This window comes from Nelumbo nucifera, chromosome 2 (assembly GCF_055504915.1).
Source record: "Nelumbo nucifera cultivar China Antique chromosome 2, China Antique-T2T, whole genome shotgun sequence".
Lineage (NCBI taxonomy): Eukaryota > Viridiplantae > Streptophyta > Magnoliopsida > Proteales > Nelumbonaceae > Nelumbo > Nelumbo nucifera.
Genome location: NC_142650.1, coordinates 32,538,391 through 32,561,447, shown reverse-complemented (window position 1 = coordinate 32,561,447; position 23,057 = coordinate 32,538,391). Strand labels below are relative to the sequence as shown.

At 40.3% G+C, this 23,057-nt stretch overlaps 1 protein-coding gene across 3 annotated transcripts; it reads left to right on the top strand.

Moving 5' to 3' along the window:
• Positions 1–1,372: 1,372 nt before the first annotated feature.
• LOC104603291 (26S proteasome non-ATPase regulatory subunit 12 homolog A-like) lies at positions 1,373–21,710 on the top strand. 3 transcript variants are annotated; one of them, XM_088899111.1, is made up of 7 exons: positions 1,373–1,904; positions 17,304–17,485; positions 18,286–18,379; positions 19,339–19,442; positions 20,846–21,130; positions 21,237–21,390; positions 21,490–21,710. In XM_088899111.1, the coding sequence occupies exons 4-7, from the start codon at positions 19,411–19,413 to the stop codon at positions 21,589–21,591; spliced, it is 573 nt and encodes a 190-aa protein (XP_088755237.1). In that variant the 5' UTR covers positions 1,373–1,904; positions 17,304–17,485; positions 18,286–18,379; positions 19,339–19,410; the 3' UTR covers positions 21,592–21,710. The 3 variants fall into 3 exon arrangements, 1 of the variants encoding a protein (XP_088755237.1); XR_016082986.1 differs by having other exon boundaries at positions 1,374–1,904; positions 18,286–19,442; positions 20,846–20,949; positions 21,072–21,130; positions 21,237–21,583; XR_016082985.1 differs by having other exon boundaries at positions 1,374–1,904; positions 18,286–19,442; positions 20,846–21,111; positions 21,237–21,583.
• The last annotated feature ends 1,347 nt before the right edge of the window (positions 21,711–23,057 follow it).

The following is a 23,057-nucleotide window of genomic DNA, read 5'->3' as shown; positions in this document are numbered from 1 at the left end:
TTTCTACAAATTTCTAGTATTTCATGTATTTCCTACAATTTTCTGGTATTTCATGCATTTTCTGTTTTTTTTTGCATTTTCGGAAATTTTCTAGTGTTTTTCTTTAATTTTCTTGTTTTTTCATGCATCTTTTTGAATTTTTCCAATATTTTCATGCATTTTCTATAATTTTTTGGTATTATCTACATTTATTTGAAATTTTTGGTATTTTCTCATGGAAGTGGGACATTTCTTTTAAAATTGTTTTTCGGGGTATATGGGTCGACCCAGCCTGTATTTGTCACATCGTAGTTTTGGGAGAAATCGTTCTCTAAAGAAATTTCCAGGTATATAGATCAACCCGACCCATATCTACAATATGACAGTCTTGAGAGATGATCTCTTAAAAATGTTGTTTTTTGGGTATACGAGTTGACCCAATCCGTTTATACATTTTATAAGTAAGGGTAGGTGGGTTAGTATGGGTGTGGGTAAAATTATGGATGGGTCAGGGTTAGGATTAGGGGGTTGTGACCCATTAGGAAGGTTTGATGATGAGTCATGGTGAGTTGGTGGGTCAGGGTAAGGGTTAGGGGGTTGTGACCCATTAGGAAGGTTTGATGATGAGTTGGTGGATCAATATGGATGGATTGGTATTCATCCCTTACCCAATCCAACCCAACACACCCATTTGCCACCAGGATTTCGAATAAGAATAGGAATTTGATGCTTAAATGTTGTTTATTCAAATATTACCATTTTAAAAAATTAAAGAAAATATATAAATAGTAAAATAGTATTTTCCATCTTTCCAAAGAGTAAGCTTTAATCTATTAGCTAAAACATATGAATAGTTTAAGTATTTTACCCTTATAAAGTTGTAATTTCCTTAATCCTCGCCAATATTCCATTTGGTGGTTATAAATAGATCAAACTCAGGCATCGCTTCTTAATTAGATCAGATTCTTAGATCCAAAATCTGACAAACTACTGAAGGATAAAATGAACAAAAAAAATAAAAACCAATAGTAGATTTTTGTTTATAATCATAAGGACATAAATGTATCAGGAATAACAATCTGGTTCCAGGCCCCAACAACATAACACTCCAGTGGCTACGATACATGATAGATGGCATTGTTTAAATTGATCCATGTAAGAAGAAAATAGCGAAAAAGGAGTTCTTGACCAGCTATTTTGACTCCAAGAAAAACAGTCCAGCCGGCGGTCTTTCTGACCGCCGCCATAGGGACATCTGAGGTGGCTGTCATTTACATTCATTTTAAAACCTGCTGCAGTAGTCTATTCCCCAGATTATATAATAAATCGAAATCAAACCGGTATTAAATCGGTTTAATCTTACCCAACCGGTATTAAACCGGTTTAATCTTGAGAAACGCGGTTACGCGGGGAGGGAAAAATATTTTCTCCCAATTAATCTCCCGCGCGAAGACGAAGGCTATTAACAAGAACTCGACAGCCAATTTCTCATTTGGAAGAAGACTTGGAGATTATTGCAGACAAAATTCTGCTCTCCTGCGCGAATACAAAGTTCTGTCGACAAGAAATTCCTCTTTTGGAAGAAGACAAACTTGGGGAGTATTGCAGAGGATTGTAGAGAAAACTCTTTTCTCCCGCGCGAAAAGAGTTCTTCACGAGAAGACAAACTTGAAGAAGACAAGGTTCTGTCGACAAACTTGCATAGTTCTTCACGAGAAAGAAAAATGGTTAGGGTTCGTGCAAGGTAGCTACAAAAGCTTTTGTTCTTCTAAGGGAGGACGAGAAAGAAATTCCATAGTTAGGGTTCGTGCAAGGTAGCTAGCAGAGATTTTATTCTTCGAAGAAAGGAAAATCCCTTTGTGTTTGAGGAGGAAATTTCAAGCAAGCACCACTGATCTTTGTTCGTTCGAGCAAGAGAGGAGAAGGTAGCATTCCTACTGTCGTTCTCTCCATTTTCCCTCCTATCTTTTTTTTTTTTTTTTCTCATTCGTTTGTAGTTAGTGAGTCCTAAATGCTATTAGATTTCCCCTTTGATCATTTCATTACATTAGTATGATTATGTTTGCTCACAAGATATGCTATGCTTTCTTAGTTGGTGTCTAGCATAAGAACTAACGTGGTAAGATTAATTTGTTGGACTGGTTTAACTAACATTAAAAAAAATAATATCATGAAAATAAATAAAAAAAGAGAAATGAAAAAGAAAAGTAGAGAATGATGAAAAATACTTAGCAAAACAGAGATGATCTTTCCATTTGAGAAAATAATAGTTCAGTATACAATACAAGTATGTGGGCTATATGACTAGTTAAGCTTTGATACTAGTTAGGTATGGACAATGTGCTTTGATACTAGTTAAGCTTACATTATCTGATAAGAATAGTACAGTATACAATCCAGAAAGCTAGCTAGCTGGTTAACACTTGGAGTGCGCAGTAGGTGAAATTTTAAATTACAGAAGATGCAAGAGTCACAATAACATAACCAGCTAGTTTTCCTGCAATTAATCGTAGAGGTGAAAAAGCTGCAGCAAGTGTTGCACAACAAAAAAATAAATAAATTAATCTAGAATAAGAGAAGAAATACTTGAATCAAGAATTAAAAGAGTAATACATCCTATATGCACAGTTATAAATGGCAACATGGAACATATATACAGGGGATTTTGCCAGAGCAGTATTCTGCCCATCTTGAGATCATTTTGGCCAAAAGAGCAATATGGGGTTTAGGACCATTACCTAATGTTGGTCCCAGATATTTAGAGTCTTGGGAGGGGTAGACTTGATATGGACCTTACCCACAACAACTTTCACACAAAGTGGCTTCTCTGAGAGCCTAAGGCCTAAGTTATGTTCCCGTGATCGTGAACCAGGGATTTTCCCACTTACCCTTAAAAAAAGGTGATACAAGGTTTGATGATTAAAAAATAAAAATGCCGTTCAGCCTTCTAATGGACAATCAAGAAATCATGGTGGATCCTCTAGTAAGGAAATTTGATTGGGTGGTCATTGTCATCCAAACAGGTCTGGTGATTAAAAAATAAAAATGTCATCCTACCACTATCAAGTGGTTAGGAGAAAAGAGGGAGGTCCCTCGAGATTACCTGGCTGAAGCTAGAGACTTTTTATCTTCTATGAATGCAAACCTGTGTTGGATTCCTAGGGAACTTAATTCTCTTGTTGATGGTCTAGCTAAATCTGGTGCTCATTTGGATTGCTTGTATAGTGAGAGTTCTCTGTCTGTATAGTTCTATGAGGCTTTTAATTTTTTTTCGTTTCTAAGCTGAACATTATCTCATGTACTTCCTTTTTTCTGAATGAAATATAAGTCATCCTTTCTCTCAAAAAATTGAAATCCAAATGGATTAATTTTGGACCTATATTCCATAGGTTTGCAACACTAACTGGTGAGTTTGGCTTCTATGACATGTATGATTGTGTAGAGAAAAATTGGAAGTACAGATTTTGTCTGTTTTGTTATATGTCTTTTTTTTTGATAATTGAAATGATTTTATAAAACAACAATAGACAATAGTACAAAGTCCCCAAGGAAAGGTACGAGTTGCAACCTCTTCGGGCTAGTTAAGTACAGATTTCCAAATTAATAACAACTTACATAGAAGCACAAAAAAGATCTTCCCTAAAAACCCCCTGTTTGGCTAAAGCATCAGCCAAAGAATTAGCAGACCTACTAACCCATTTTACCTCAACTCTCATATTACTGGTTAACCACTTTGCTTTTTTGATGAGATCTTTGTAGCCCCAAATGGTGGTATCCAAGTTTAGGAGCCACCTGGTTACCACCTGAGAGTCCCCTTCAACTAGGAGATGCCCCACCCCAAGCTGGTTGGCGATCTGAATTCCTTGTACTGCAGCAAGGATTTCTGCCCTTGTGGAATCCCTCACTCCCACCGATCCTGAGAATAGGGAAATTATGTTGCTGTCCTTATTTCTTAGGATACCCCCTATACCTGAAGGCCGGGGTTGCCTTGGCTACTTCCATCAAAGTTCAGCTTGATGACACCTTCCAGAGGTGGAATTCATTCTGACAGAATTCTATCCTTCTTTGTTGAAGTGTTAACTATTACTAGCCAATTTCTCCACAAATCATCAAAGATATCCATAGTTTTCAGCCAATGGATTGCTCTTGTTAGGATACAATCCTTCATTTCATCTAACCCTCTTTCCTTCTCTAAAAAAATTCTTGCATTCCTTTCCTCCCAAAGAGTCCACAGAGTGGATGCCCTGACACATTTCCACATGACCTTACCTCTTCTAGTGTGCCAAACAAAGACAGATGGGTTGAATAACAAGCTTAAATCAGAAGGCAAAGACCACCTACCTCCAAATAAACAAAAGCTCTACCTCCATATAGCTGTAGCAAAGGAACAAGAGATCAGCAAATGGACACAGTCCTCATTCTCGGCCTTACACAAGGAACACCAATTTGGGGAAAGACAAAGCGAGGGTCTCTTTTTCTGTAAGTTTTCCAAAGTATTGATCTTCCCATAGAAGACTTCCCAACAGAATACAACAATTTTTGGGGGAATAGGTCGCGTCTAGACTTCTTTGACAGGGAATCCTTGGGAAAAGGGGTTAGAACTGAGGGATTTTAGAAAAGAAGAGCGAGTAAAAGTACCTTTTGGAAGGAGTCCAAACCCTTTGATAAGAAGAAGTGTGGTCCAAGCAAACAGATTCTAGTAAATGATTTAGCTCAATAACACAATTTGACTCACCATCCCTTAACCCTCTACGAAATCCAAAGTCCCAGTTTAAAGATAAGGGGTTTAACGGGTTCGGGAGAAAAGTTGCAATTGGCTCATGTTTGTGAAGGGAAATGGAATAGAGCGAGGGGAAACAATCTTTGAGGGGTTGAGTACCCACCCAAATATCCTTCCAGAACAGAATATCATTACTAGAACAAGCATCATACTTGATGAATCTGAGGAAGTGAGGGAGAATACCATGTATAGCCTTCCAAGGTGTAGTAAGAGTAGCTCGGCGAGATGTCCTGGAATCCCAACCATTTCCTGCACAACCATGAATGCTTGCCACCACCTCATGCCATAATCTCTCTCTCTCTCTCTCGGGGCCGTCTCCATAGCCACTTTCCAAGAAGGGCTACATTCTTCAGCACTATGTTCCCTATCCTTAAACCCCCTTCTTCCTTTGGTTTGTTAATTATCTCCCATATGATCAAGTGATCATTTTTCACCTCTCCTGGTTCCCATAGAAAGTCCCTCATTCTCTTCTCTAGTTTCTTAGCCTCCCTTGGAGGAATCCTGAACACAGAAAGGAAGTAGGTTGGAAGGTTGGCAAGTGTAGCCTTAATTAAAGTTAGCCTACCCCCTATTGAAATGTAATTCTTTTTCCAAGCCGCCAAGCACTTATCAAATTTCTCCACAATAGGGGCCCAGAAACTACTTTCTTTAGGGCTGGCTCCTAAGGGTAGCCCTAAGTATGTCAAAGGCCAAGAAGAAATATTGCAACCTAAGCATTCTGCAATGGATTCAATCTCCCTATTCTCCAAGTTTACTCCAGCCATACAACTTTTATCAAAATTTACCTTCAAGTTGGAGACTCTCTCAAAGGTACTTATTAAAATCTTAAGGTTCTCCACTTTGCTCAACTCAATCCCTTCACAGAAAATAACAATATCATCAGCAAACTGAAGGTGAGTTACTGGAATGCCTCTGCTCTCTATTCTCCATCCCTTTATTTGGCTCTCCTCATTTGCTTTGGAGATCATCCTACTAAAGACATCAGCAACAAGTGTAAAGAGGAAAGGAGAGAGTGGATCCCCTTGTCTTAAGCCTCTATTGGCTGGAAAAAAGTCCTTAACCACCCCATTCACCAACACTGAATAACAACAAGAGTTTAAGCATCCTCTTATCCAATTACACCATTAATCCCCAAATCCATGGCTTCTCGACATCTCCAGCAGGAAATTTCAATCCACTAAGTCATAGGCTTTCTCCAAGTCCAGTTTGCAAACAAATCCTTTCCTGCCCGATCTCCTTATCTCTTCCACACTCTCGTTTGCAATAAGGATCTGATCTGTAATTTGTCTATCCTGTATAAAGGCTCCTTGTGCTTGGCTAACGAGAGAGGGGAGAACTACTTTGATCCTCCTAGAGAGCACTTTTGCCAGAATCTTATAGATGCTTGTCACCAGGCTAATTGGCCGAAAATCTTTGGGGTGTCTGGCATCATTCCTTTTGGGAATTAAGGCTATAAAGGTGGCATTGATTCTAGGACTCACAAAATTTTTATCCTCAAATTCTCTAAATACTCCAATTAAGTCTTCTTTGACTATGTCCCAATAGTCCTGATAAAATGCCATTGTAAATCTGTCAGGACCCGGTGCCTTAGCTTTATCCATAGAAAAAATAGCTTGTTTAATTTCCTCTTCCTCAATCATTCTTTCCAACCATCCCTTATCTGTTTGGTTCAAAGTTGGCCAATTCTTCTCCCCTACTATTAACCGATTCTCTAAGGGTCTTTGAAAGATGGATTTGAAGTGATCCACAATCCTACTAGCAATCTCCTCTTGAGAGGTTATCTCCACACCATCAACCTCAAGCTTTAGTATCAAAATTTTCCTCCTCCCATTAGCCAAATCATGAAAAAATTTGGTAATCCCATCCCCTTCCTTGATCCACTTATGTCGGGATTTTTATCTCCAAGAGATCTCCTCCCTCAACAAAGTCTCCTCAACTCCTTTTTCAGTTTCCTCCTCATTTCTCTGTCTTGCTCATCCATCATCCCTTGGGATTCTTTTGCATCTAACTCCTCAATCTGAACCAATAATCTATAGCTTTTACCTCCTCCACTCTTCCAAATTGAACCTTATTCCATTCTTTTATTTTGCCTCCCAACCTTTTTAATTTTTTGTGGAATTTAACCCCATCCCATTTCACTTCTCTCAACTCTTCACTCCACCATTCCTTAACCTTAGGCAAGAAGTCCAGGTGTGTCAGCCACATATTTTCAAACCTGAATGGTCTAGGTCCATTACTAAGAGGTTCTTGTCCTACTTCTATAGGGTAGTGATCAGAGGTTATCCTAGGTAGGGCCTTAGCCACCGAACCTCTCTAGTGGCTCTCCCAACCCTCATTAAATAGGAATCTGTCAAGCTTTGAGCAGATTGGGTTTTCTTGGAAGTTGGACCAAGTGTAGGTAGATTGTAGTAGAGGAAGCTCCCATAACTCACAGGAATTTATGAAATCATTGAACTTCCTCATACTAGTTGTAATGGCCTGCCTAGGATTATTTGACTCATTTGTGAATCTTATTGCATTAAAATCACCCACAAACACCAAGGACCTTCCCACAAACCTTGAATCCCATGAAGCTCCTCCCAGAACTCATTCCTCTCTCTGTGATTATTTGGACCATACACATTTGTTAGCACCCAAGTAAATCCATCTTCCACCATTCTGAATTTTAGGGATACAATGAAGTTTCTTATTAGCTCTTCTATTGGTTCTCCGAAGTCCTCCCTCCACAAAGTTACTATTCCCCTCGAGGCTCCCCATGACGGAGCTGAGCACCATCTTACCCCTCTTATTTTCCAGATCTCCCTGACCCACCTTCTATCTAGTTTAGCTAATTTTGTCTCCTGTAACGTCACAACATCAAGTCTTTCTTTTCTAAGTAGCTCCTTAATTGATCTCCTTTTTCTGGCACTACCCAAACCCCTTACATTCCAGCTTATTATCTTCATTACCTCTCAAGAATTTAGCCCTCCAGTAAAGTGTTCCTTCATTTAGAACCCTTCTTTCTTTCCCTTCAACCACTGAACTCGATATTCCCTTCGATGTCCATTATTAGTCTCTCTACTTGAGACTGTTTCTTCTTTTTCCTACCCTTGTTTCCCACTAACTTCCTATTCTGCCCTTTATTTCCTAATTCCTGCCCCAATCTATTGGTTCTTGCCTTTGATTCAGGGTTTTTTGGAGCCACCTCTATCATTTCCTCCTTCTATTTATATTCCTCTAGCAGGGCACAAATCTGCTCCCAAATCCATTCTAACTCCTCTTGTTTCATTTCTAACAACCCAACTTTCTTCTCTGATCGGACTCCATCATTATCAATGGCCACTTCCCTACTACTAGTTGGTTGGTCTGGTTGGGATTCCAGGACATCTGTTACAGGCAAAGAACCCAAGTTAGTATCTAAAACTAAATGGACAGGCTTACCTGGAATTAGCATAGATGGTTGCATGTGGACCAACGACTGGTTTTCAATTCTTGGATTCAATACTAGGCCCTTTCCCTTTTTTAGACTTAGCTGTGGAAGCGGACTAGGTACAACCAATACTTCCTCACCCTCTACAGTCAAAGAATCTTCACTTCTCTTTCCCTCTACGTGAATCCTTAGGTAAGGCTCCAAGTTTGATTCCTGTCTCTCTGGCCTGATGTCTTGACTAGGCTGCACATATGAGATGGACTCGTTTATTAGATGGGATGCACTCTGCCTTACTGTTGAAGTTTGACCTGCCATAGAATTCTGTCTTGTTCGTTGACTGTAGAGTAAAGTAGACAGCAAGAAGTAGGAGAGGAAAGAAGAAAAGAGAGAAGAGAGAAAAGAGAGAAAGGCTGGTTCGAATTAGGGAAAAAAGTTAATCCCTTGATTCGGCCAGACCTATTATTATATTATTGACTTATTGAAAAAGACTTGAGTGCCCTTCTTTAAGTAAGAGGCACTCGAACTAACATAACAGTACACATCAGCATTCTCAACAAGTACAAAGACTGAAATACCCCTTCACTAACACCACTAACACTCCCCCTCAAGCTGGTGAGTATATATCATATAATCCCAGCTTGTTACATATGTAGTCCACTCTCCCCCGACTCAAGCCTTTTGTAAACAAGTCTGCCCACTGGTTTCCCGTACTAACATATGCAGTTTCTATCACCCCATTCAGCACCTTCTCTCTCACAAAATGACAGTCAACTTCGATGTGCTTGGTTCTTTCATGAAACACTGGATTGGAAGAGATATGAACCGCTGCCTGATTGTCACAGTAGAGCTTCATTGGAGTACTGATGTCATATCCTATCTCCTGTAGAAGGTTCCTCAGCCACACTAGTTCACAAGCAGTATGTGCCATGGCCCTATATTCCGCTTCTGCACTGCTTCTTGCCACAACTGTTTGCTTCTTACTTTTCCATGTTACCAGGTTACCCCCCAGAAAGGTGCAATAGCCTGTGGTAGATCGTCTATCAGACATAGAACCTGCCCAATCAGCATCGGTGTATCCTTCTACTACCAGTTTTCCACCACTTCTGTACAGCAAACCACGACCAGGAGCTCCTTTCAGATACCTCACAATCCTTAGCACTGCATTCCAATGTGGGACCAAAGGTTTCTGCATGAACTGACTCACCACACTAACTGCAAATGAAATATCTGGCCGAGTAATGGTTAGATAGTTTAGTTTGCCTACAAGTCGTCGGTATCTTCCAGGCTCTTCAAACACTTCACCTATATCACTGCTCAGCCTCGTATTTGTTTCCATAGGTGTCTCAGCCGGTTTAGTACCCAACAATCCTGTTTCTTCCAGTAAATCAAGCACATATTTCCTCTGGCACAAATTAATGCCATGCTTAGATCTTGCTACCTCTATGCCCAAAAAGTATTTCAACTTGCCAAGGTCCTTTGTCTGAAAGTGTTCCTGTAGGAATGCCTTCAATCTGTCAATGCCCATTTTATCATTCCCAGTCACAACGATATCATCCACATACACCACCAATATTATTTTACCTGCCGAAGAGTCAAGACTGAAGACAGAGTGATCAACTTGGCACTGTTTCAGACCAAACTTCTTGACCACCTCACTGAACCTACCAAACCATGCTCGAGGGGACTGTTTAAGTCCATAAATAGCCTTCTTAAGTCTACATACCTTACCATCCTCCCCCTGAGCAACAAACCCAGGTGGTTGCTCCATGTAGACCTCCTCGAGCAAATCCCCATGCAAAAAGGCATTTTTGATATCGAGCTGATGGAGAGGCCAACCAGACATAGCTGCAAGAGAGATGACGACACGAACTGACCCTATCTTAGCAACCGGGGAGAACGTCTCCGTGTAGTCAATGCCATAGGTTTGGGAGTACCCTTTGGCAACCAGCCGCGCCTTCAGGCGCTCAACACGACCATCTGGCAAGTACTTAACACTATACACCCACTTACAACCGACAGCCTGCTTCCCAGGAGGAAGAGCGGTGAGATCCCAAGTGTGATTATGATGCAAAGCAGAGAGCTCTTCTTCCATAGCACGGCACCACTCTGGAGAGGTAAGGGCTTCCTGGACATCCTTAGGAACAACCACGGAGGATAACAAAGATATGAACTGGCGATGGGAAGCGGAGAGGTGGGTAAGTGAAACAAAATTGGAAATAGGGTGAAGGGTGCAAGTACGCTTACCTTTCCGTAAGGCAATAGGAAGATCTAGGTCGAAGGCTGGTGTCGAAGCTGGAGCTGGATCTGTCGACGGTGATGAAGCTGGAGGAGCTGCAGCCGGTACACGTGGGCGATGTGTATACACGTGACGGATGGGTGGACGGTCAACCAATGGTGGCACCGGAGGCAAGGACGTAGGCATGACTGGAACCAAAGGAGGTGGATCAGCCACAGGAAGAGGAAGAGGAGGTGGTGATGTGGGGGAAGCAGCAGCACCGGACCCCACGAAGAACGGAGTAGACTCAAAGAATGTAACATCAGCACATACCAAGGAACGACGAGAACTAGGATGATAACACTTGTACCCTTTCTGAGTTCGGGAATAACCAAGGAAGATACACTTCATGGAACGTGCATCTAACTTGTCAGTCCCGGGACTCAGATTATGAACGAAGCAGACACACCCAAATACCCGAGGAGAAAGCGGAAACGGAGACATGTTGGGGAATAAGACACTAAAAGGAGAACGACCATCAAGGATAGACGTGGGCATCCGATTAATTAAGAAACAAGAGGTGAGCATTGCATCGCTCCAAAAAGTTTTGGGAACATTCATGTGGTGCATGAGGGAGCGTGCCGTTTCTACAAGATGGCGGTTCTTTCTCTCAGCAACCCCATTTTGTTGCGGAGTATAGGTACATGAAGTTTGGTGTATAATGCCATGTTGGTCCAAGTATTCTCGAAAAGATGAAGACAAGTATTCACGACCATTATCAGAACGGAAAATTTTGATGTGAACACCAAATTGATTACGGATCTCAGCATAAAATTTCTGGAAGATGGAAAATAATTCACTTCTTTCTTTCATTAAATAGAGCCACGTCATTCTTGAACAGTCATCAACAAAAATAACAAAATATCGGTATCCATTATATGACATCACTTTATAAGGACCCCAAACATCTGAATGAATTAAAGAAAAAAGACTCGACACACGGTTATCGACCCTAGAACGAAAGGGAACACGATGGTGTTTCCCAAATTGACAAGACTCACAATCTAAAACAGAAAGTTGACTCAATGAAGGGACTAAGGACTGCAACACTTTCAGCGAAGGATGACCAAATCTACAGTGCCACTGGAGAGGAGAAATGGATGACTGAAGAGCCGTTGACGTTCGTCCACCACCATCAAGATAATACAGTCCACCGGCTTCATGCCCTCCACCAATCTTCATCCCCGTCTTGAGATCCTGAAAAACACACAGAGAAGGGTAAAAAGTGATGGAGCACTTAAGTGACTTGGTCAGCTTACTAACAGACATAAGATTAAATGGAAGCTTAGGTACATATAAAACAGAGGATAGGGATACAGGGTCTAGGTCAACATTACCAACACCACAGATAGATGACGTGGAGCCATTAGCAAGGGTAACAGATTGTGATGTTGAGCAATGAGTGAGAGATGAAAACACACCTGGAGTTCCCGTCATGTGATCGGAGGCTCCAGAGTCAATAATCCAGGGGTTGGGTGTGGATGCCAAACAAGCCATACCTGAGTGTGCAAAGGAAGCTGTGTTCTGCTGCGACTTGGATTGAACAAACCTCTCATACTCATCACGAGGAACACTCACCATCTCCTTGCCTGGACCATCTGAGGGAGTAGAAGGCATCGGGTCAGCTGACCGTTTCTCCTGTGTAGGGCTGAAACTGGTGTCACTAGTCATGGCATGGTTGGCCCACGTCGAGGGAGGACCATGTAAGTCATAGCAGTAGTTAATGGTATGTCCATCCAAACCACAGTGAGTACACTTCCGTGGACCCGAGCCACGTCCTCTACCACGAGCTCCCCCTGAATCTCTGCCTCCAGTACGACCACCACCACGGATATGTGTAGATCCACCACTACCACTCCTGCCAGGCTGGGTTCCTCGAGTCCCACTTCTGCCACCTCGGCCTCTTGACACTGCAAATGCTGATTTATCGGAGACATTAGAGTCCATAGATCCAATGGAAGCCCTCCGAAGACGAGCAAACACCTCCTCTAAAGATGGAAGAGCAGATCCCCCTAGTATCTGGGCTCGTACTGGTTCATACTCAGACTTCAGCCCCACCAGAAACCGTGTTACATCAAGCTGCTCTCGCTGTTGCTGTTGAACTTTGACATCTGAAGTGAGAGGATGATAGACATTTAACTCATTACGGATATTCCTCACATTGGCATAGTACTCCTCAAGGCTCTGATTTCCCTGTTGCAGATTGAAGTATTCCTGATACAGTTGATATACCCTAGTGGTATTATCCTGACCTGAATACAGTTTCTTGGCATGATCCCACACCTCTTTGGCTGTGTCAAGAAACATGAAGTTCACACTGATTTTGGGTTCCATACTGTTCCACAACCATGTAATGATCTGTGCATCTTCCTGTTCCCAGTCTTCATACTCCTGAGAATTAGCGGGGGGTTTCTCCTCTCTTATATACTTCACTTTCTTCTTCGCCTTCAGAAAAACCTCTACAGACTTGGCCCAAGGGACATAATTCTCTCCATTCAGTTTAATGGAGGTCATTTGGACATTCAGGTAGTCAGTAGATATCATGACACTAGGTTTACTATCACTGTTATCTGCCATTGCCGAACTCCCTTAATTCTGAGCACTGAATTAGGAGCACTACACACTGCACACTACACACAGACACTTCATCGAAATCTGCACACTGATTTCAACAGCTGAGAACTGCAACACCACAAACCCTACTCACCGAAGTCTGTACACTGATTTCAGCAGTATTAAATGTTGAAAACTACAACACCACAACCCCTACTCACCGAGGTCTACACACTGATTTCAGCGATATCAAAAGCTGAAAACCACACTTGTAACACCACCAACATTAATCCACACTTGTAACACTATTGCCATTCGAATCACACACAAACCAGAATAAACCCTAGCATAAACCCTAGCATACTGCAATCTGAAAACCCATCATGCGAACTGTACTACACCTCTCATGTATTCCATAACAAAAAAAAATATATAAAAAAACTTTACCTCATCGCCTGAAGGCCAACCATACGAAGGGCTGAGACACCACTGCACCACACGTACCAGCCCTAACTAGGGCTTAGAAACCACAGCAACCAATCACCAACGACACAATCGGAGGCATAGAGACCTCCTAGGGAAGAGGGCGATCACTCCTTTTCAGCCCTTTTCCCAGTCTCCAACTCACAACTGAGAACCCCAAGTGAAACCCTAATTCGAATGCGCAGAAGGCAGAATTCTAGCAAGTCTGATTTGGTGAACCTAGCTCTGATACCATGTTGAAGTTTGACCTGCCATAGAATTCTGTCTTGTTCGTTGACTGTAGAGTAAAGTAGACAGCAAGAAGTAGGAGAGGAAAGAAGAAAAGAGAGAAGAGAGAAAAGAGAGAAAGGCTGGTTCGAATTAGGGAAAAAAGTTAATCCCTTGATTCGGCCAGACCTATTATTATATTATTGACTTATTGAAAAAGACTTGAGTGCCCTTCTTTAAGTAAGAGGCACTCGAACTAACATAACAGTACACATCAGCATTCTCAACAAGTACAAAGACTGAAATACCCCTTCACTAACACCACTAACACTTACCTCTTTCAGTGTTCCCAACTCCACCTGTCTTTTGTATAGCATACCCAGTTTAGGAAAGATATGTTCTCCATTGCTAAGGCTCACTCTTCTTTGCGTTTTGATAGTACCTGAATCTTGCGGATCCGTCTCCTCCTCTAGGAATAACAGTTCAGTGTTTATTCTACCCTCTTCCAATATATCTCTTGGCTTTTAGAGGTCGATACTTCCCAAGCTAGCGGTTTCTTCAAAATTTGAAACGGAATCAACAAGTTCTTCATCGTTTGTCAATCTTTCCGAATCAGAGTCGAAGACCTCACTACTCTTCACACTTCTGGGGTTACGGCGATCCTGTTCCTTATGCGGCAACTTCTTCGAGGGTTTCCACTGTAACGAGCTGGAGACCTTCGCTGAACTATCTTCTTCATCTAAGTAATCACTGTCTTCAACAAGGTCTAGATCCCGCCGTTTTATGCTTCTGGGGTTTCGCCTATCCAGGGATAAATGGTTTACCTTCTTGGACGGAATCCATTATAGTGACGAAGTGGCCGAATCTGCAACTGGCGCACAGATATGAGAGGAGGAGCTAAAAGGAGAAGAAAATAGATGGTTTTTACCATCTATTGGAGGCTTCCCCTTCCCAAACACGTGTAACTTAAGTGAGTCATGTGCCCTCTTTAAGTGAGGCTTGATTTGGGCCGACTTAAGTTGAGGACACAGCCCACCCTTGGTTTCTTTAACATGCCCAACAATTTTCTGAGGCCCACGCGTGCTTACTTGCATTGGCACGTGAGGCTTTACCACTTCACACTCAGTACCTGGGACACTCGGCTCAAGTTCACCCTTTTTTGATTCCAACTGGTCTGAAACCTTTAATCTTCCTTCATAACTTGATTTAAAACCTCCTTCTTGCCGCCTTTAACCATCTGAGCATAAGATTTACTGCACTCCCTTTTGATATTTTGCACTCCACGTAGTTGACCACCCATCTGCCCCTTCTCTTTTAAAGTCTCCAGTTTTTGCTTACCCAAATCGGTGAAAGACTGATCAACCTTTGAGATTACCAATCTCCTTGTTCCATGTAGGGCCTCTTCTTCTACCTTCTCATCCCCTTCCTTGCGAGCCTCCCTCCACAGTGTAGCTTCTATGGAGGAGGCCAGCCAAACTGAGTAGAAGCAACCTTCCACGTTTATCTCCAATTTTCTGGGTATGTCTTCTGGTTTCACTCCGTTCAATAGAAGAGCTGCTGATCGAAGGTCCCCCCAAAAGGCTCTGGCAAGATTACCACCACATAACAGTGCAATGGATGCGGCCACTTCCTGTTTCCACAAATGAAGGGGCAGACCAAGAACTCGTACCACCACCCCGTCCTCAGTGAAGAACTCTTTAGAGTTAGATGAAAAGTTCCACTTAGAGATTGTAATCACACCATATTTAGATTGAAAACTGATAGCTGAGAGCTCTAACTTATCTTCAGTCAGATCAAGCACCGCTTTACTGTTCTCAAAAGGTGTTAGAATAAACATCCCTTTTAACTTCAGCTGTAATACGAGCAGGTCTGCAACTCTCCTCCAGTTGCTAACTGGATTTCTAACTTGAACCACATATTTATCTTCCCACTCTTCTCTCCTGGAATAGCCAACCAGCCTGTTCTGTCCAAAGGCTAGTAGCTCTTGGACCTGGTCTTCATCTTCAGTTGAAAGTTTGATGGTTTTACCATTCTCCTTCAGTAGATCCAAACGCAAGGTTTCCAGGTGTGGTTAAACTCTTCCAGTATTCCATTGATTTTCTTCCATCCAAGTCCCTGTCTACCTTCAGGAAAGCAGACTAGTTGCCTCCTTCCTTTCCCGAAATATTCAGAAAGAGCCAAGTAACCCCCTTTACTGTTTCTTCTGCATTCTACAACATACCTCTTCCCTTCTTGAGTTCTCCATTCCTTCCAGTTTCTTTGTTTACCTTTGAGGCATGCTTCATTCACATACTCCCTGAACCATTTAATCACTTCCATACCTTGCAACAGCACTGTGGCCTTCTTCCCTTCCCTAATCTTCAAGCTTGCCCCTCCTTTGTTTTTCAGCTCTTCAAGCAGAAACTCCTTGGCTTCAAACTTCAGCATTCTCCTCCATCGTCCTGCAGCCACAAACCCATCCATAGTCGAATCTTCTTTTTTACAGCTCTTTAAACTTCTTTTTTACAGCCACAAACCCATCCATAGTCGAATCTTCTTTTTACCTCGTCAACAGATCTCTGTCTTGTAGATGAGGATGCAGCAATAACACCCCAAGCTCTGAAAAATCCTCAATTGAAGTCTGAGAACAGCTTCATGCTCTTTGCCCGTTTTGTTATATGTCTTTAGGCCATAACTTCTGACCAAAATCTATATTGAAGATTTATCTGTATGGAAGAGCTCTCAAAAACTTTGCAGGTATTTTGATCCGCTGGGCTTTTGAAAGATCTATTAGAAAGACTTGCCAAACAGTGTCTAAGTTAGTGAACAACGAGAAGCTGTAAGGCTTACCTACTGTAGATAAAATTAATTTGTCACTCCATTCAGCAATAAAAACAAGTTATAAAAGTTCTAATTACAGTATTAGTAGAAACAATACCAGCACCATTTCCTGAACTGCCAGTTATGATTGGTACATAAAATACAATCCTGTCAGTAATTAAATGTGCCAACTGATATACCATGACTCTGGGTTGGAGAGGATCAACTAGTGTGTGGATATAACACAACTAAAGGGGGTTTGGATGTGTATAAAAAACCAACTATGGACTAATGTGAAGAAGTGATCTTATGCAAGTTGAAGGATCAAGAAGAGCGACGGGGAGGCTAAAACGAACACAAATTGAGGTAGTAAAAAATGATTTATGATTCACAAGTTAACTATGGATATGGCAATAAATATCTGACCCCATATACCATATAGTTGGGTTAAGGCTTTGTTGAGTTGAGTATATGGCATTAAATGAAGTGGAAAGGCAAAACAGCATTTGTGCAGCCAACCCCATATACCATATAGTTGCTTGCATTGTGATTTTCCTTTGGTAGCCTCTGTTTTGATGAAATAGGACAATCGTGATGACTCCTTCTGTTATATGAGACGCTAATTGTGTTTAATCTTTTAAGAAAACTCAATCAGTACATCATGGTCTAACCATTTGACCCTTATCATATGTTCCTTGTTTTTGCAACTTGGGACTTGATGTTGATTGTTATTGCTTTGAAATCTTTCTATTATATGGTTGTATCTTGAAAAATGTTATTCCTGAAGTTAACTTTGCTATTGTTTCACTTATTGTCAGGTTTCATGTTCTTCAAGAGTTTGATGAAGGGAAGAGAAGTTGTTGGAGACGTCTGGCAAGCCATAATAGGCGGAGGCAGAAAACCCATCCTGATGCAGCTGCTAATGGAAGCTCCCTGACTGATGATCGGGCTAGTAGTTACCTATTAATAAGTCTACTAAGAATCCTTTCAAATATGCATTGTAAGCATCCTCTTTGCAATAGTCATATGTGCTATTCTCTTTGCTTGTGACACTTGTATATTGACCTTTATTTATTGTGCTTTTATCTCTGCTAATCTCATCAAGTGTTACTGAGAATTGTCTTTCAATATATCTACCAAAATTGTGTTTGCCTTTTGGGCTACTGGAGAAGTTTGTAAGGGTAGAGCATTGATATCTGCTTGGAGGAAGCATGGTGGATGAGACTAAGTTAGACTGATCATAATAAATCCCTGAAGAAATAAGTTAATATTTAGGTCCAATGCATAAGTGCACTAGGCTTGGACTTGTAACAAGTCCAAAGTGCACATACTTCAGATGATGACAGGGATGTTATGGCTATTACATTCAGCTGCTGATGGTCCTAATGCTAGAATTGGCGTAGGAGCAAATAATAACTACAAAACAAGTTTCCATCAGTCTCAGATGAATGATGATAGAAATAGGAAAGCAAGAACCTAGAATTTCAGACCATTTATGGCATCATGATCTAGTCTGAGGTATGCTACAGACTATGGTTTATGTAAATTCTGATGAGTATTGTTTCCCCATAAACATGCTTGGTGGTAGCTTCTATGCAAAAGGATCTAAATACCAAGGGGTCAATCACCTAAGTACTCCCATGAGTTTTATGAAAGTAAATAGATCAGATAAAAACATAGATTACATTTGCTTGGTTGGATCTTCATTTCGCTTCTTGAAAGGCACCTTCAACTTCCCAAACAAGTACTGAATTATTTCCCTTTTTTTATAAGTACTAAACTATTTCCCTTTACTGACAGGCAAAAAAGTATTATTTGATGGCATAAAGATCCATGTTCTAAAACAAAGCCAGCCCAAATCTGAAAGTGAGGATCCAAGAAAAATGTGGACAAGGTAATGGACCCCATGTATGTATATTCCTTCAGCACAAGTCATATCTAAAATACTCTTGTCAGTCATATATAGTTCATATGAACTCAATCACATCTTTTTTTCTTGTACATGTGCAACATGTGCATGCCTTTTACTTTTCGGAAGTTGGTCATGTTTTTCCATTTTAACCAAGGAGACATCATCTGCAACTCCTCGTACAAGATTTGTTATGGATGCTTTTACAGCCGCTAACAGCAGCAGTGATGGACAGCAGCAGTAATGGGCGATTAACTCAGTGTTCTCATCTTATCTAATTCAGTGTACTCGTCTTATCTAGCTAGATACAGTTCTATCTTATCTAGTAGGGAGTCTTATCTTATCTAGTAGGGAGTCTTATCTGTTCAGTGTTCTTATCTAAATTCAGTAGTATAGATCAGTAGGGAGTCCTCCTAAAAGTGGGATTCTTATCTTCTTGTAATCTCCTATTTAAAGGAGCTAATGATATTCAATAGAGGCATCAAAATTCTCAGTCAAGACAGAGTAGAGGAGAGTTGGTGATCTCTTGAACAAATCACCATTAAGGCGCCAAGATAGGTTCCTCAAGACAAGGGAGGAACAAGGGAAAACAGGAGGTTTTCCCCGTGGACTGACCCGTAACGAGATCCTATTCGCGGACCTGTAACAAGATTCTTCACTATTCCATGTAAACTCTTTTAAGGACTTTGCAGTTTTATGGGTACTTTGTTTTTACAGTTTGCAATCTACATTAAGCACTTTTGTATATAGTGTACCAAATGAGGAAACCTATCTTCAGTTGGCAACAAGTATCTGACTGGTTGACTTTGTCTTTAGGTGACAGTGGCACAAACTCTTTTTGGGGTCATAAACAATGACTATTCCTCTGAAAATTTTATTATAATTTGTTTTTTTTTTTTTTAAATTTTATCTCTTGTATCCACCAAGTAATACGGGATTTGCAGGATATTCTAGTTCTAGGGAGATTCACTTTCTTATCTCAGGCTTCATTACTTTCACTTCTGCCAAACCACTTAATGAGGATAGCAGAATACATCTTGTCAATTGGGTATGTGCTATTTCCATTTGAAAATCTTGTTAATTTCACTTTCAGTTTGTTGATGTTATTCCTGTAGATTATTTTGACTCCTTATGGATGCTTATGTTTATATGCAGTTCCATGATAACTTCCATCTTAAAGGCCCAAGTAGTTCAGATTCAGATAGATCCTTTGAGTCTGCCCTTGCCCATGCTCTTGAAACACATACATATTAAATTATTGAATTTTATAGTTTATCTACTTGGTTATTAACTCACTTAAAACATATGTAATTTGTGTAAACCCTCATCATCATTTCATTAGCATTTGCTAGATCGTTCCCCATTAGAAATTATCGTAAAAACCTACCCAGGAAGTTCTTTGCATCATGACATCTGTCATTATTTCCCATCCATCTTGGGCATAGGTCACTCATCTAGTCCTAATTCCTTAATTTACTAGTTTCAATTAGGATTTGGTTTTATCATTTTGTCATTTGGCGTTTTATCATATCAGTGGTTTATCTGTTCTTTTCTTATGCTCCTTGCACCACCACTTAATCCACTGATAGCTTTAACACTTCCATGTTAGATTATCTCTGCGTACTATTCTGTATTTAGTTAATTTCAGCTCTGCATTAAAAATTTTGTTTGGAAACTCCGTTTGATTCAATATTGGGAAGCAGCCATTAACATCATAGTCAAATTTGTCAAACTGCTATTTGGTCCCCTGTGGGCCATTTGATATAACAGTGGTTGAACCGAGAAGCTTATTGCTGTCCTTTAGTAGTTGAAGCTGAAGTTGGGAGGTATTTAATGGCTGAACTGAGAAGCCATTAACATCATAGTCATGGTGTTGGGAGGTTTTTAATGGCTGAAGCTATACTTGGATAGACTACTATACCCTTGAGTACTTTATTATTTAAATATTTTATCCACTAAAAATAAAGCAATAAATCATTCAGTTCAACTAAATTAAGGAAGGTTGATCCCCCCAAATAACCGCTATTAGATGCATAACTAGATGGACACCATGGCTGGTTAGGAGCCAAAAACATAAACTACTTGACTTGTATTGTGGTCTTTATGTGGGGTATGAGAGTTAAATGAATTCAAACTGATAAACAATAGCAGTCATCATGGATAAGCCTATCAGTCGATCAAGTAATTCACTCTTTAATTAATTAATTGCAGAAGTTGTGCTGCACTTTAGCTACCAGCAGCCACGATCAAAGTCTTGCTTGCAGATATTTACAAGCTAGATGATAGATACTATTGTAACTTATATACCTTGAAAACTGAAGAATGAGAACCCAATCCATGATCCTTTTCCCACTAAGTAGAATGATTTGGGTCGTTATGTATTGAATGGGGTTCTTTTCCTGTCATTCTTCTCATAATAAAGCCCAAATTGGATTCTTTTCCTTTATGTAGGTACCACTCCCATAACAATGATTACCTTGAGATCTGTCGTAGCTACAAGGCAATCTATGAGATTCCATCTGTCAAAGAAGATCCGGCACAATGGATACCAATAAGTACTGTTTTTGAATTCATGTCTTCCCTATTTACCTTGGTTTTTCCTGGCAATTATTCCCACTTGCAGGTCCTACGGAAAATTTGTTGGTATTTAGTGCTGTCTCCACATGATCCATTGCAGTCAAGCCTTCTTAGCTCTATTTTGGAGGATAAGAATCTAGGTGAAATTCCAACATTTAGGTATATATTTGGCCACATTGGTGCTTTTTTAATACCAATTTCTTCTTTATTCCAAGAAATCATCCAATTTTTATTCATCTATTGTTTTACATGCCTGCCCGCTCAGGTTGTTGTTGAAACAGCTGACCACAATGGAGGTGATCCAGTGGAATACTCTTTGGGAGACATATCGGGATGAGTTTGAGAATGAAAAGAAGATGCTTGGGGGTCATTTGGGTGAGAAAGCAGCAGAGGATCTAAAACAGAGAATTATTGAGCATGTAATTGGCTTGTGCACATCCAGTTATATGGCATATTATTTTTCAAGATTTTATGATTTTAGATATTCAAATTAATTTAGTTGACATATATGCTTTCAGAACATATTAGTCGTGTCAAAATATTACTCTAGGATCACATTGAAGAGACTTGGAGAGCTGCTGTGTCTCACTCTCCAGGTTTGTTACCCACATACCTCTTAAGTTTTTTTTTGGTAGATTCAATTTCTTTAATTTTGTAGATTTTCTTTCATTTATCGAAAAGGTGTCTTCAGGTTCTGTATTCTCATCTTATACATTCATCTTGAGGTCATTTTGGTAAATATGCTTCATTGTGAAGAGCTCTTTTCCGAGGTGCCCTTCTGGCTGTATATACTTCATTGGGTACATGAAAAAAAAAGATAGACTTGTGGTGTAGGTTGTGAAGGAGAAAAGTCCCTATAGGGTATAGGTTCTATTGTAAAGAAGAAAATGATTCAATCTTGATATAGGGGAAATAGAAGGATTTCATATCTGAAATATTAAAGAAAGAGTGGTGAAATAGAAAAAAAACTCCATGAACACCAGTTTGTTGACATCACATAAGCTTTTTTTATATTGGCAACTGGTAAACTTCTATTGATGATAGTGAAATATGTAAATAGGGTCATATAAGCACAAGGATACAGATAGCACCACTTTTAAATGGGTAGATTGGGTTCATTATTTGAATTATTTTACATTGTTGGACTAAACGAAAGGTGGCGCTCAATTAGGATCAAAATCGACGGTCCGAACTGCCGCCTAAGGAAACCAACAATTTTTGACAAAACCTAAGCTGGCGATTAAAAACGCTGCCTTTAATGACATTAAGTTGGCGGTCTTGACATACCGCCGCGTTAATGAAATTTGGACTGCCCCGAACCGGCCACCAAAGGCAGCGGTCTTGATCTAGGTCGGCAGCTACTTAGACGATGGACCTATGACGGCCGCCTTAGATCTAAGCCGGCGGTCCAAACTGTTTTTCTTGTAGTGTCTGTTTAGGCCTAAACTCAATTCCTTGAATGATGACACCAGACTTCCACCAAAGAGAGGAAACTCAATTCTTTACACAGCATGAGAATCATCTTTACATGTCCCTAAAGTCACATATCAGTTTGGATTCAAGAAACCCCCTTGGTTGTGTACACATCAAAGAGACGAAACTGAAAGTATTCCTGAAACAACAACAGTGCAACATATATAAGAGTATACAAGCTTCCATCATCATTTTCTCATTCCTTGGGCTACATGAAAAGCATTTTTTACTTTCCTTGGGCCAAACTTATCAACTGCTAAACTGTATATCTTTTTCTTTCAGATAATATTCAAGGTAAGTTCACTAATTAGGATCCATTTGTTTGATTCTCTCATTGTTGCTAGTAGTTGCTATCGGTATTATTTGATAGCATTTTGCATCTCTTAGCTTTTTTCGTAGTGGTAGTGATTTAGTTCCCTTGACAGTGACACGGTAGTTATTTTCCTATTTGGATAGTACATGCTCTCATTTTGATGCCTTTAGTTGTCTTATCTTTGCTAGTTTCCTATTTTATTTCACTTAACATATACAACATTCTTTTATTGTTATTTGATTAGAATGGAAATCAAGTCCATTCATTCTTTTATTCAACACCCATTTTGGAATTGATGAT